This window comes from Dermacentor variabilis, chromosome 7 (assembly GCF_050947875.1).
Source record: "Dermacentor variabilis isolate Ectoservices chromosome 7, ASM5094787v1, whole genome shotgun sequence".
In the NCBI taxonomy this organism is placed as follows: domain Eukaryota; kingdom Metazoa; phylum Arthropoda; class Arachnida; order Ixodida; family Ixodidae; genus Dermacentor; species Dermacentor variabilis.
Window position 1 is genome coordinate 35,471,849 of NC_134574.1, and position 14,659 is coordinate 35,486,507.

Below are 14,659 nucleotides of genomic sequence, written 5' to 3' on the forward strand. Positions count from 1 at the left end.
TGCGTCTCTGGGACGAGAAGAAAGAAGAAGCAAAAAGGCAGAGAGAGGAAAGGGCGCAAGCACGCGCAGATGCTCGCGAAGTAGCTCGCGAGGCAGAAGAACAGGAGAAAAGAAAGATAGAACGGGAGAAGGAGTTCCTTTTGTGGAAACAGGCGCATATCGCAGGAGGCTATGAGGGGATCACGGACGATGATCAGCGTTCGTTAGCTGGTACCGAATCTCCTAGACCGGCCCGAGTTTGTCCAAGAAAGTTGATGGCTCCCTTTGATGACAAAAGAGATGATGTGGACGCGTATCTGCAACGATTCGAGCGGATAGCTCTGGGGCAAGACCAATCTGTATTCGTTGTCGACTCTCGGGCAGAGCTTGTCACACCACTTGAAGTTCCACAGCTGAAAGGAGAAGAAACGCCGCTGGGGAATGAGGTTGTCAATGGAGCACCCAAGTCAAAAGCAGCAATGCCGGTAGTGGTTAAGCAAATAGGGGACCGTCATGTATTGGTGCTTAGAGACAGCGGAGCCGACACAGGTTTGGTTCGGAGAAACCTGGTGAAGGACGAGGATCTTACAGGGGAAATGTCTGTCGTCACTCTTGTAGATAGCAAAGTAAGGTGCCTTCCCGAAGCTAGAATTCTAGTGTCCATGCCATATTATACTGGACAGGTAGTGGCAAAATGCGTAGAGCAACCCATCTACGATCTCATCGTGGGAAACATTACGGGTGCAAGAAGTGTCGAGGACCCCGATCCTGAGTGGAGGATGCTCGACGTTGAAGAGAACCCAAAGGATGAAAGGTCCACAACAGCTCAGGCGAGTGGTGGGGCAGTCACTTTCTCGTCGGCAGTGGAGACAAGAGCTCAAGCGACAGGCAGAGCAACGCAGCGTTTGGAAAGAAAGAGGGTAAGAAGTCCAAAGACAAGAAGTGCACGAGCAAAGACAAGTCCAAAGACGAGAAGTGCACGAGCAAAGACAAGTCCAAAGACAAGAAGTGCACGAGCAAAGACAAGTCCAAAGACAAGAAGAGCAAGAGCAAAGACAAGTCCAAAGACAAGAAGAGCACGAGCAAAGACAAGAAAAGCAAAGGCAAGGATAGTAGAGAGAAGAAGAAAAAGAAGGCTTTCTGGCCTTGGCTAAGCAGCAAAAACAGAGCAGCAAGAGCACGAAAGAGAAAGGGGGAGGCAAGCGCAAGTTCAAGAAGCACAAGAAAGGCTCCTCTAAGGAAGGCAGCTCGAGATCCGGAAGCAAAGAGAAGGCTGGCAAGGCCAAGTCCAGCAAGGAGAAGGTGCGAAAAGGAAGCAAGGAGAAGACGGACAAAGGCAGTAAGGAGAACGCGAGCAAGAAGCGGGGTTCCAAGAGGCACAGCAAGGAAAAGAGCAGCAAGGATAAAGACAACAAGGATATGCAAAGAAAAGCATAGCAAGGACAAGCGGAGTAAGGAGTCCAGTAAGTATTCTTGCAAGTCCAGTTTGGCCTTGCAAGAATACTCATTTCAAGTGGAATATATTAAAGGCAGGGATAACGTTGGAGCGGACCTCATGAGTAGAGCCAACTGAACAGCTCTAGGTATCTCTGGGAGGTATCTTGTTGTTGCTGCTGTGCTATGTATCTCAGGGATGTATCGTGTTGTTGGTGTTGTTACGTGAATATACAAAGCAGTGTGTTGTGTACATTACCATGTTTATTAAGGACACCGTGTGGACAATTGCATTGTTCCGAAAAAGCCGTTTGGTTGTGGACATTTACATGTTTAGAAGGACACCGTGTGGACAACGGCTATAAAAGGGCGAGGAAGGGCGAGACACAGGGCGGAAGAAGAAAGCAGCGGATACTCGGCGGGTGAGGGACGGTTCGACCGGAAGAGAGCGACGCCGGCTACTGCTCCGACGTGCTCGTGTTCTACGGCTTTGCACCGCAGACTTCCTGCCGTTCCTGAGCCCGTTCCGAGGATTCCAAGGAGGACGCTACCACCTGCTACGGCCAGGGGTGTCTCTACCGCAGTTGCCACCCTTCCGGGTGGTGCCCCAACGCCAACATCATCGGCCACACCTCCACGGGCGCTTGGACCGGGAGGGTGTACGACGCAACCAACGACGCCGCCAGGCACGCCAGCCCTCGAACGTCGAACGCCACTCCGACGCCGGCTATGGGACCCACACTGCGCCACATCCGCACCGAACCAGACGTGAGCACGAACGCCAACCACTCTCAATAGAACGCTAGTGGCAGTGTTACCGGTTCGTGTGTACTGATAGTCTTTGTATCTTGTGTGTTAGTTTTGTTAGGTTTGTGTGCTGTTGTTCGTGTCGCGTGGGTGGTATTAAATGTGCATCTGTGTGGGTACACCTGTCGCCTAGTCCATTCTTTCGGCCAGAGTGTTCTCCGGAGGAGATCCGTGACAGTGTGTATGTATGTATGTATGTATGTATGTATGTATGTATGTATGTATGTATGTATGTATGTATGTATGTATGTATGTATGTATGTATGTATGTATGTATGTATGTATGTATGTATGTATGTATGTATGTATGTATGTATGTCTTTGTTGGGCTTTGGTGTGGGTGTCGTCTACCATGGCTCGAAGTATATGCCAAGTCATCTTTGTGCTGAGGGTCCCTTGAAGTTGTTCGCAGAAGGATCGCCAGTCCTGACTCGCTAGCTGCTCAGCGTACTCCTGTGCCTGCATGCTTATAATAGGGCAATTCGGCGCTGAATCTTGCGGTTGAGCTTTCGGCATCGCCATCGTTTGAGGAGCGATCGCCGAGCCTCCCATAAGTGCAGTAGGTAATTATCGACCGCCAGATTGTCCTCGTCTAGTTGAATCGTCGTGGTGTGGCCGTCAGCCGCACCTACAATACCGTCTAGCCAAGTTTCAATGTCGGTGATGTCCGGAACGTTGTCAAGCTCATTCCTATACGCGTTCCAGTAAGTGAGTCGCGCTTTTCCTGTCTTGGTTGCGCTGTGAGATGGTTCAACCTCGATTTGAATTATGTGGTGATCGCTCCCTAGGGTGTCCGCGAGTCGGGTCCACGTGGCTTTTCGCACGTCTCGTGTGAACGTGAGATCAGGATTGGTGTCCCTCGACACGCTGTTGCCCACTAAGGTGGGTTGGAGCAGGTCATTCCATAACGTAAGACCGTGCTACTGTGCGGCGTCGTGAACCCGTGCCCTTTTCTTGGTGGTATTGCGGTAGCCCCAGGCCGCGTGTGGGGCGTTAAGGTTCCCTAATACAACAAGCCGGTTGCCATTAACGTTCTTGCGAAGGTCCCGCACGAAGTGGTCGTAGTGGAGTAGCTGCTTTCACGGCGGGCTGTAGAGATTGGCCAGGTATAGCCTCTGTTAATTCTTCCAAGTCGGCAACACCCCCTCTATGGCTTGTTCGATTTCAGTGTCTTCAATTTCGTGAGGCTTTGTGGTCAATGTCTTCTTGACAATAATTGCGGTGCGGGCACTGTTTGCCATAGTGCTGTAGCTGAGGAGCTTTATTTTCTTGGTGTTGGTTTGCTGTAACGCGATTATGTCAGGATTGTTTGCTTTGAGATATTCTTGCAGGTTGGGCGAGCGGTGTCTATAGGACCTGCAATTCCAGTGCCAAATGCGGAGGGTGGGAAGGTGCTCGGTATGGGTACGTTTGGGGGCCGCCATGTTGGTGGTTGTCCTCCAGCTGGAGTAGGTGGTTTGGTGTTGTCGAACTGGAATCCTCCGCGGATTCCACTCATACTGTCTTTCATTCTTTGCGTTTGGTTTCTAACTGCTCCGCCAGATGTTCATGAGTGACTAAATTCTTGTAAGCATAGGTCATGAAGTTCTGTTGTTGTGCCATGAAGCCATCCAGTTTGGCGTCGAGTGTGGTGACCGTACGGGTTAGTGGCTCTACCTTTTCCATGATTTTAGTTATCGCTGTCTGTATGGTTCTGTCTGCTGATGCAAGAAGTTTTGTTGTGAGGGTTTCCTCGAAGACTTGAAGGCGTCGTTCAACAAGGTCAAGAATCTTCGCTTCATGTGCTTGCAACCGTTCGTCTACCAGCTTCATTATTCTGGCTTCTACCTGTTTTAGTATGCTTTCTTCTACTTTCTTCGCTACTTCATTCTCGAGTTCTGGCGTGCATGATGACGTCAAGTAAAGAATTCTGCGCCGCTCTTTCGCATATATAATTAGAGGTGTGCAAATAGTAATTTCTTCAGGCCGAAGCGTATACAAATTGAATATTGGCAGAAACGGATCGAATATCAAATACTTTTCAAATTGTTTCTGAATAATCAACTTTTCACATCCTAGTATTATTAACTTTTCCTTCGTTATTGCACTTTGTTGAGTGATCTCTCTTAAAAACGCAAATAGAGCATTAGGAGCAACTAAGCAGTTTATTCTCCTATTCTGAATTTATAGCGAGCTCGCATGATGGTTGTTCAGCTTGAAAAATAGCACTCAGACTGCCGTGGCCTTCTCAACTGAGTAAGTTCTCGTGTTTTACATTTGCTCTGGCCGCCGGGATCAACATTTTAACGCATTTTCTCAAATTTTTCACTTGATCGCGCAAAGTTGGCGATTTGAAACATCTGCAAGCTATTCAAAAATTTACGAATAGTTACTATTCATTTAGAAAACTGGTGCAAATATGACAATATTTCATGCGTAATTCTAAAGCGTCAAATATTCGCACAGCCCTACACATACCTGCGGGCTACAAATTTCTGTATTCGCGCAAAACACTAGCTAACTGCTTCGTTCAGTGCTCTTGAGTTGACAGCTATAAAATTTATGCAGCCCCGGCGTAACTGTTGGTACATGCATCATGACTAGGACGAAGGCGCCAAATAAAACGACGGACGAAGGAAGACGACACGGGACAACCACGTAGGCGCCTACGTGGTTGTCGTCTTCCTTACTCCGTCGTTTTATTTGGCGCCTTCGTCCTAGTCATGTATAGCCAACTCGCCCAGCAGCACGTGCACAATGTGTATCCTATACTCACTTCTGCCGACGTGTTTCATTCCGAATTTATTCTGTTTTTATACATGAATTCATTTCGTTATGCTGATTACCGAGGCGAAGTTGGAACGCAAGTGAGAGCTTGCGGGGGCAAGGAACGCGCGGATAACACACGCTTCTGAGAGTGAGGGTGACGTGGCGTTGCGGCGTCGCGGCATCGCGGCGTCGCGGCGATGCCCTTTGCCCTCATGAACACCTGGCGCGGCAGCAGGTGTACCCTCTCGTGCACTCTGTTTCGCAGAGGCGCGCACGTGACCTGACGTCACAGCCAATTGGAATTCAGGCGGTGTTTCGCTGCTATAGTGGCTGGCTTTTTCGCTCAATGGGCAGTTTCATGCTCCCGCATCAAAAAAAAAAAAAAAAGTCGCAGTATCGCCTGAAAGCCGAAGCATCGATTACTATAGCAAATTAGTAGATATGTATACGAAGTAAGGATAGTAGTTTCGTCGATCGTATAAACGTGCAACCATTCGCTCACTAACTGAATGAACAAGCATTGTGTCACGTGCGCGTAAGAAGACGTGAGCACACCTCACCCGATGACCTATATATATTACTAGAAGCAAGTGCGGGGCTTGCAGCAGATCCGACATATTTATTTTATAATGTCATGAATAAAGTACTGATGTTACACTTAACTCTTCATCTCACTGCGCGAAGCTAAAAATATTAACCTGGAACTCGAATACATTTCTTCAGAAGATAAAGGAGATACACAACTCAACTGCTGTTAGAATTACGGTACTGAGGGTAAACAATTTCAACAGTAACCTGCTTCGGTTGAGCAATTTGAGTACGTTCTCCAACATAAATATTTAAAATATAGTTACCACACGTTAGTCCCTTAATTTGCGAATCCCTCATTTTTACACGTTCACTAACATCTGCCGTACTACTAATGAGCTGCCAAAAACAATGGGGAGAGATCTCAGACGTCCTTGCAATGACACAATGCAACAGGATAGAAAGAGAGACAACGCAAAGTCAGAGCAGTTAACCGGAAGGAAATCGGGTTTACAGCCCTGCAGAGTGGGAGATTACTGCTAAAATTAATACTCAAATAATGGTTGTTTATTCATGACATATCAGGTATACTAGTAAAATATGTGGTTGCCTCTCTTTACGGATGACATTTTTCACACTTTCACAAGCGGTTTAAGGTATCCTAGGTTACGCGCTCGCTGGTCTTGCACCCAGAGCGGTCTGTTTGGTGCCCCTAATTTCAACACCCCCAACACGAATGGGCAACGGGAGCCGCAGAGCACAGGCCGCCCGCGAGTCGCGTGTCGTGGAGGCCGGTTGACGGTGACGAGACGTCCCCGCGCCGCCAAGAAGAGTCGCCGCCCCGACGACAGGGATGCTTGGCTCGACCGTGTATTTCGCGTCGAACAGTTGCTGCCGTATGCGCAGAATCGCCAAGTCTCTCTGGTACTGGTTCATCTGGCGTAGCTGCCAGACGACGTACAGGGAGAACGAATCCACGGAGACGTCGCCGATCGTTGCGCAACCAGACTCGTTTCTCGGTCCTGTCTCGGCGTCACTGGCTGGCGAGTCGTGTTCCCTCTTCTCTTCCGCTGACGGGATCCGGACTGCTGGTACGGCATCCTCGTGCTCTTTCTCGTTTGTGGGTGTTGGCTGGAAAAAAAATAATTCATAAACAGGGTAATGTGATGAAGAAAGTGGATTTCGCTAGGCTATGGAGAGTAACAAGATTGGAGAAAAAGATGCGAGGGGGCATTAAATTGCCGGCCGGGCGATGTTCACCACTCTGCTAACCGTCCAGGCGCAGATGTGCCTGTTCCCGGAATGTGCGTACCCTTGCACTGCCAACCACGTTCCCGTTTAGCAACCCTAGCTGCGCCAGGCATGCCCGGTGCCTGTTGGACCTCGGCCGTCCAACCAAATGCCGCTTACTAACCGCCTTCGACGCCTTCCGGACAATTCACCTGGCAACTATGGTCATCAGAGACGTCTATGACCACCGGTTCAGATCGCGCGCTATGATTCGGTTCCGCTCAGGTTGCACAGCGGATAGATGGCTTGCTAAGAAAGTTGCTCTTCACGAGAAGCGACTAAATAGGTTCATTCAGGAAAACGTGATAGTGAGCCGTAGGCTGTACTGAATGACTCGGACTAAAGCAAAGGGAGAGACTCTATCTTACGTACAGTGCAAAAATAAACGTGGTTTACTTTAACGTACTTTAGAAATGACAAGCATTTTGTCTGGGAAGTATACGACTCTCCAGAAGTTCACATCGCAGCTGAAGATGACCCCTACGAAAACTGCGTAGCAGTTAAAAACACCTAGTTATAACACCACTATAGCCAGGCTGACGTAAGTAATTTTACCTGCTACTGTAGTCTTCACACCTTTCTTTCGTTGTTACGTGCTAGGTAATGAGCTCTCTTTATTTCATGTGAATATTTGAAGGTTGGAAAATGAGCGGGATGAAATGGTAGAAATTTTGTCTAGCCAGCACTTTCATTTTGATGTGATTGCTTTCTAGAAACACGGTTCAATACCACCTCCAATGTAAACGTTACGTCTGCTTACGCATGCTTATCAGTCCACCGGGAAGAAGGATGAGGTGGCGGTGTGGAACTTTATTCTTGCCTCCCATTTGTAGTACGCTTCACTAAACGAGTTACATTCAGTGCACCTCGCGTTGAAAACATAACGGTCAAATCAATCAGTATCGTTCTTGCCGCGACGTATATCTTCCAGCTTCTGGATCTGTATCTGAATTCCGGGACAACATTCTAGAGCTTGCTAGTTATTAAGTTATTGTATTGTGCAAGGTGACATTAATACTAATATTTTTGTCGTTTCACATTGATACAGGAGACCTTTACGACATCATAAATGCTCACTGTAGTGAGAATCTAGTGCTCTTACCTACTAGGTGTGTGTAATACTGCCACAATTTTGGTTTTTTGGATTGCAAATTACCGTACGGATGATGTCAGCAGCGGTGTTTTTTTTTAGATCTTAGCGACCAAATCTGAGTGTTTTGGATTCCGCCAAGAAAATTTGAAGGAAGGCAGAAATACAGTCAGACTGCTATAGAGCACCGTAGAATAGCTATTATCTCCGTTACAGCGATGCAGTAGGGATTCATCGTGAAGGAAGGTAATGCGTGCAGACACAGACACAAGAAAAGAACCAGACAACACAAGCGCCGATACTCTGCGAGCCTCATTCAAACATAAGGTTTCACGATGTGTTTGATGGATTACATGCAGACTCTGCTTGTGATGAATAAAGAAAAAGAGATATCACAATTACACAGTAAAAGCAACCCATTAATTAAATGCAGGTGCCATTGAAGGTACCGGAAACCATGGGTGACGAAATAGCTGCTCCTGAGAATAAATGTAGAAAATCGGCTTCTTGCACAATTTTTCCGATGCGTTTACCGGAAAATTTCCTGAAATATGAAGAACTTAGAAATAAATTAAATTCTGATTTACGTCAAGCCAGAAGATAATACTACACCGTTAACAATACGAGTGCCGCCACGGTGGTATTCAGGTTAGGAAAGTGTTCAGACATCTTTGTCCAAATAATATGATGTCGAGTCTAAATGAATTAGTTTTAAGTGATGTCACCTATCGGGTGAACCTCCTTAATTTTTATGGACTCTTTACAAATAGCCTGTTGCTGATAACATAATTCTAGTACTTTAGCCCGAAACGCATATTCGACTAATGAACGAAATCTACTAAGTAGCGTTTTAATTAATTACCTTACGACGCACATTGCAATTTACGAATTGTAGCAGGTGACTTCGCAAAGTGTATCCACTTGGAAGGAATTTCCGGAATGACACCAGTTTGGACAAATGCGCCATGAGACGCCATCAAAAAAAACACTGTTGCTCTGCTTAATATTTTAACAAGAGTCTCTTTTATGCATTGAAGTACGAAAGGTAATTGGAACGCCCATGCATTTCGTTCAATACTTTTGTAAATATCTTGAAACTGGTTTCATGCCAGAAAAATTGTTTCAAGTGTATACGTCTTGCACGCTGACCGGCTGCAATTCGTAATTGCTATATGTGCCATACAGTAAAAAATTAGGAAGTAAATTAGTGAAGTGTTCCTAATTACTTGAACATGTGTTTCGATTTCTCGTGCTAGTAATGTCTGCGTCTTCGAGTAATCCAGCTCAAGGACATGAATTCTATCTTCCACAGTCGATTTAAAAGAATACCATAACCGTTAAAAATGATCGCCCTGTATAGTGGTAACGCACCGGCCAATCAGCTAAACCCCCATTTTCGCGCTTCCGGCTCCTCGATGTGCGACAGTAATTCGGATAGCCATTTCGATGACTCCCTGGAACAATACCACTCATCAACTATATTCCTGGATCTATGTGACACTACGGAGGTTGTTAAAGTGATTCGTATCTTAGGTCAAGTAACCAATATAGTTTAATAAAAAAATTATTTATGGGGTTCTAAGTGCCAAAACCATGATATGGTTAAGAGGTACGCTATATCGGGGACTTTGGATTAACTTGGGCCATCTGTGGTTCTTTACCGTGCACCTAAATCTAAGTTTACGGGTGCTCTTGCATTTCGCCCCATCCAAATGCGGCCGCCGTGGCCGGGATTGGATCCCGCGACTTTGTGCTTAGCAGCTCAGCACCAAATACATTAAGCGACCACGGCGGGTCAAATATTATTGGTACGATGGCCTTAACGTATTACCAAATAAAGTCACTGCAAGAATGCTTATTGGACCATTAGTTCATGTTGGAAAGTTATGCCTTCAACGTGTATGTTTCCAGATTCTATGAAAAGAGCGACCTTTAGACACGTACAAAGCCGGACTGCTTAAAGGGACAGTAAAGGCAAATACTAAGTCAACGTGGACTGTTTAAATACCATTCCAGAAACATCGCAACGCTTGTTTCGTGCCAAGAAAATGCTTAGTTTACGAGAAAATTGCACCTGAAGGGTTCGAATACCTTTTTCGAAATTCGAACCTCCCGCCATCCAGCTGGGTGACGTTGCGTATGCCATTACTAAAGTACACTGTACGCTCTAGCCATCACCACCCTTTGCTGCCTGCCGTCGGTGAGTAAAACGGTGCCTGGCAGACGGCGGTATCGAGCCAAGACAGAGCGGTGGATTCGCCGCTGCAGCTGCTTTTTGGTCAAGTGGAGTAGACCGTTCGAGCACCCCGCGACACCACGTGCAAGTTGAATTCTCGGCTACTTGCAGTTTGTGCGAGTTTCGCGAGCCAGCAAAACCAGCGCAGTACTACGCGACAATGAAACTACTGAAACGCGAAAGCGTTGGCGGCACGGAGTCCAGCGATAACGAAACTTTTCGACCACCCGTGTCATTGTGTCAAGGGTAACTTCAATGGGTTCTTATTTCAAAAAATGATATAGAACTGGACAACTAGCATTCTATTTCGTCTTATAATACAATACTAGGCTGTTTTTTCTGCGGCGAGTAGTTGCGCACTAGTGACAGAATTTAACTGAGGAGTGCTTTCACCATCGGGTAAAATCTCTGGGGAGCCTCTAATCGTGTCCTGCATTTACCTCGATTTCTCGATTATTAAGGCTCTGTTCGCTATAATATTGAAGCCTTGGAGTATGTCGAGCACTAATATATCACTTCAGCTTGACTTAGTATTTGCATTTAATGCCCCTTTCATGACTTAAATAGCCATCACCCGATTTCTCTGCCCCCGGCTCTTTCCAAAGAAAATGAGCACGTCACTAAAAGAAAGAATATAGAATTTTTTCATATTCTGAGAGCATGAATTCACGAAAATTCATTGGCGTTGACTTTCAATTGACCATTCAAGTGCTTAAAAGACCACTTAAGTTGGAATGAGCCTGCCGCAACACTAAAGACTTAGTTATCGAAATCATTCGGCCTTGAAGGAAATGCCAACGTATTGCTATATAATATCCTTGTAGTATAGTACGTATAGACTGATACTGAGCGACAGAAGGCACACATTTAGGTTAAAAAACATCGCCATCGGGCTCGTTAGCTGCCGCTTCCAGAATTTTATTTGTCTAGGCAGATATCGTGTATCAATGCTGCAAAGAAGGTACACTGTCGCTTGGTCAGTATGTTTCTTGTTCCTTAAAATAAGTAGCTTAGCAACTTGACGTATCAACTTAATTTTCTATTAATAAAGGGCAATCCAGCGTAAAAGCTACCCGGGAGGAAATCAATATTTGTGCCTTCATATGCCTTAATCAGACAATTAAGTTCCCACGTAGGCTTAAACTGCTCGCTTTAGTGCCAATTACAGGCACTTAAAAGAACATTTTTTTAGTCCCTGACGTTTTGATCTCTAGCATTTACCTTTTGAAGCGTTACTGTTGCTAAATTAACTCCCATATCTTAATGCTTGTTTCAGCGGTAGCTTCGCACACTCATAAATGAGTAAAAACTCCAACATAACCCATTTCACCGCGAATGTCGACGTTAATGAGATGAGCAGTGACGCACCGCTTTGCGAGCGCCCAAACGCGTGCGCAGCCGAGCTCCTCTCTTCCCGCAGCCCATGCTGCGGAGCCTGGCAGCGTCGCCGCGATGAACGCAGCGTGGCACGGGCTAGTTTCCGCCAAGCAACCAGATGCATTTTGTGAAGAATCCTTTTTTGTAACCGAAGAGTGTCCCATACGCAGGCAGTTACTCAAGTCGGCATCAGAAAGTTTCAATATGCAGCCGCACATAACGCGCCTTCGTGGATTCGGCGTTCAGCTGTTAAGCCCGAAGGCGCGGGATCAAATCCCAGCCGCGGTGGCCGCATTTAGAGGGGGGGGGGGCGAAATGCAAAAAAAAAACCCCGCGTCCCATGCGTTGGGTGCACCTTAAAGAACCCCGGGTGGTCAAAATCAACCCGGAGTCTCAAACTGCGATGTGCCGCATAATTACATGGAGGTTTTGGCACGTAAAACACCGGAATTTGTTTAAATTAAATGGATAGCTGCGCACATCTAGTGGCACAGGTGCAGAGACTGAAATTAGCATCAAATAAGTTCATCGAGGAGCTTCAAAGACCAAGTGGCACATACGCAGTTCCACATATTAAGTGGCGCATGTTAGTCCGATGGTTGAATTTCAATTGTGTTCTCTCAGCACCGCAGCCCAATGTGATACTTACTCATTAGACCATGGACTAGCTACCCAGTAACTCATATTGATGGCAAAACAATTAGAAACACCAATGTAGAGATACAGAACCCCAAGAAGGTTAATAAATATCCTATGAATGCGAATCACATTATTATTTGCTTGATCGATAATTTATTTTATGTATAAGGTATGTTTCCCACAGTTTTTTTATGGTATGATCATTATTTGAAACAATACGGAGCCAAAATAAAAGAAAAGGGCGCTGTGTGTCGTAATCTAAGCGGCCTTTTCCTGCGCCTGCTGTTACACCGTACTGTGACGAAGAAAACACAGCAATCAAGCATTTTGTGTATACCTTGTCGCATTTTTTTCACCGTCCCAAAGCATCTATGTAAAGACGCTAAAGCCAGCAAAGGTAGCTGCATTCTTATTCATTTTTCTTCTTTGGCATGTATTTGCCACGACACATAGAGTCTTTTCGGGGAAGAAGAAGAAGCAGAAGAAAGCGGAAGTGCCCCGCATCGGTTCAATCTTTTAGAATGATTCTGCAGGCACTTTTGGCAGGACCACGCATTGAAGCTCATCATCGGATTCGTGAGGCTAACCCGAATCGGTGGATACCTTTGGACAAGGTGGGCCAGCATCTTTTTGACTTCTATAGTCTCTTTTCTGTGCATCGCACGTGGGCGCCACGCTGGGCCTAACGTCACGTAGGTCTAGCGAGCCCGCCATGTCGGCATGGCCGATATACGCATGGACGACGAACTCTCCTCGGAGACGGAAGACAGCGAGGAAAGAATGGGTTGGCAGGTGGTCACCAACCGAAGATCGCGATCTGCGAAAAAGACCTGGGGAGCTGGTGGAGCCGCCAATTTGATCCAACAATCACAAGCAAAGGAGATCGCCAACAAAGGTGCTGCCGGAGCCGACAAGCTCAAGCGCCGGATTGTGAAGTCGTCAAGAATGCCGCAACTGCCGAAGGAGCACAGAAAAATCATCGTTAGGCCTCGGGGAGGCCTCAACCTGAACAAGGTCAGCACAGCTATTGGAGAAGCGATCGTCGAGGCAGCCGGACTTACAGCAGACCAAGCGAAGGAAGACATCGTCTGCCCCAACTTCACACAGAATATCGTGTGGTTAGTACACCGGACTCCTTTCATGCTGAAAGGTATGTGAGAATCAAGTCCATTACGATCATGGAGGCACAGTATCAAGTGAGTGCTTATGAAATAGCCCCCCACTCTAGGGGCAAGGGGCTTATTAGAAGAGTGAAGCTCAATGACAGTCAGAGTGTGATCACGAAAAAGATTGTGCATGAATACAACCCAACGGCGTTGGCTGCACAACGTATCAAAGCTACGGGCTCAGTTATTGTGCTTTTCGACGGATTCAGGGTGCCCAACTTCATCAAATGTGGGTCAACCCTCGTGAGGTGCTATCTGTACAGGAAGCAATTTGACGTATGTTACGCATGTGGGAGAATCGGACACAGACCAGACGTTTGTCCAACACCTGATGTTGTGCAGTGCAGGGGATGTGGTATGCAAGACCCAGGGGAGGCTCATATCTGCTCTCCCAAATGCAAGTTCTGCGGTGAAGATCACCCCACAGGCGACAGGGCTTGCAAGCAGCGGTACCGAATACCATATTAGTAAGAGTAAGAACAAGACACCGCTCCAAAGTGGAGGCCGAGATTGAATCGGCCCAACCGACAAAGGAAACTTCTCCAGGTGCGGGAACGCGCTCACGCTCGAGAAGCACATCAAGATCAAGACAGCGCTCAACATCGAGGGGAAGAAACCGTTCCAGGTCTCAGGAGGCGCAGGTGCGCTTCGAGGAGCAGGAACTGAAGACAAGAAAAAGGAACCAGGAGCGACCTGGGCCGAGAAAGCCAAAGGTACTGTGAAAGTCACAGGTGCGCTAGCCTCGCAGGAACAAAGCAGTGATGTCAGAGTAGAACAACTGATCAGAGAGGTTATATCACTAAAGAACGCAAATGAAGAACTTAAGCAGCAGATGCAGGAAATAAAAAAAGGGTTGAGGACAGAAAGCGGCAGTGTGGCAATAGCTAAGCCGGTGTGTAGAAGTAACAGCCAGGAAGAAGAAGACACACCGGCGCCCGAAAAGAGAGCTCTAGTTCCGGACGCAGAATCGATGTGCTCGGTTTTGGAGTAGATTAGGAATGCGATTAGGGACCTAAAGAACATGGTAGATAGCGTTAACCTTAAGGTGGATGAAATACGGAAGTGGAAGTTAATAGCCGAGAAGAGGTTGAAAAAGCTAGAAACCCAAGGAGAGGATGAAGAATATATGCCCTCGGAAGCCGAAAGCGCTAGAACACCCCCAGGAGCGGTAGGTGGTGGTACAGTCAAGCCAACAGTGACAGGGGGTAGCAAGTCAGGCGGCAACGACAATAATGATGGATAACAGAAATAGACTTAGTGTGTGGCAGTAGAACTGCAGAGGATTTCAGCAAAAAAGAGCGTCACTAGCACAGATAATCAAAATGGTTGAAAATAGGCCGAAATTAATAATGCTGCCGGAAACTC

At 46.8% G+C, this 14,659-nt stretch overlaps 1 protein-coding gene across 4 annotated transcripts in view; it reads right to left on the reverse strand.

The window, feature by feature from the left end:
- Positions 1–6,045: 6,045 nt before the first annotated feature.
- The window catches only part of LOC142587403 (uncharacterized), a 93,565-nt gene continuing 84,951 nt past the window's right edge, over positions 6,046–14,659 (reverse strand). For all 4 annotated transcript variants that reach the window (XM_075698396.1, XM_075698397.1, XM_075698395.1 and 1 more), the window contains one exon: positions 6,046–6,627. In XM_075698396.1, the coding sequence (XP_075554511.1) occupies positions 6,163–6,627 (465 nt within the window). In that variant the 3' untranslated portion in view covers positions 6,046–6,162. The remainder of the gene's footprint in view (positions 6,628–14,659) is intronic.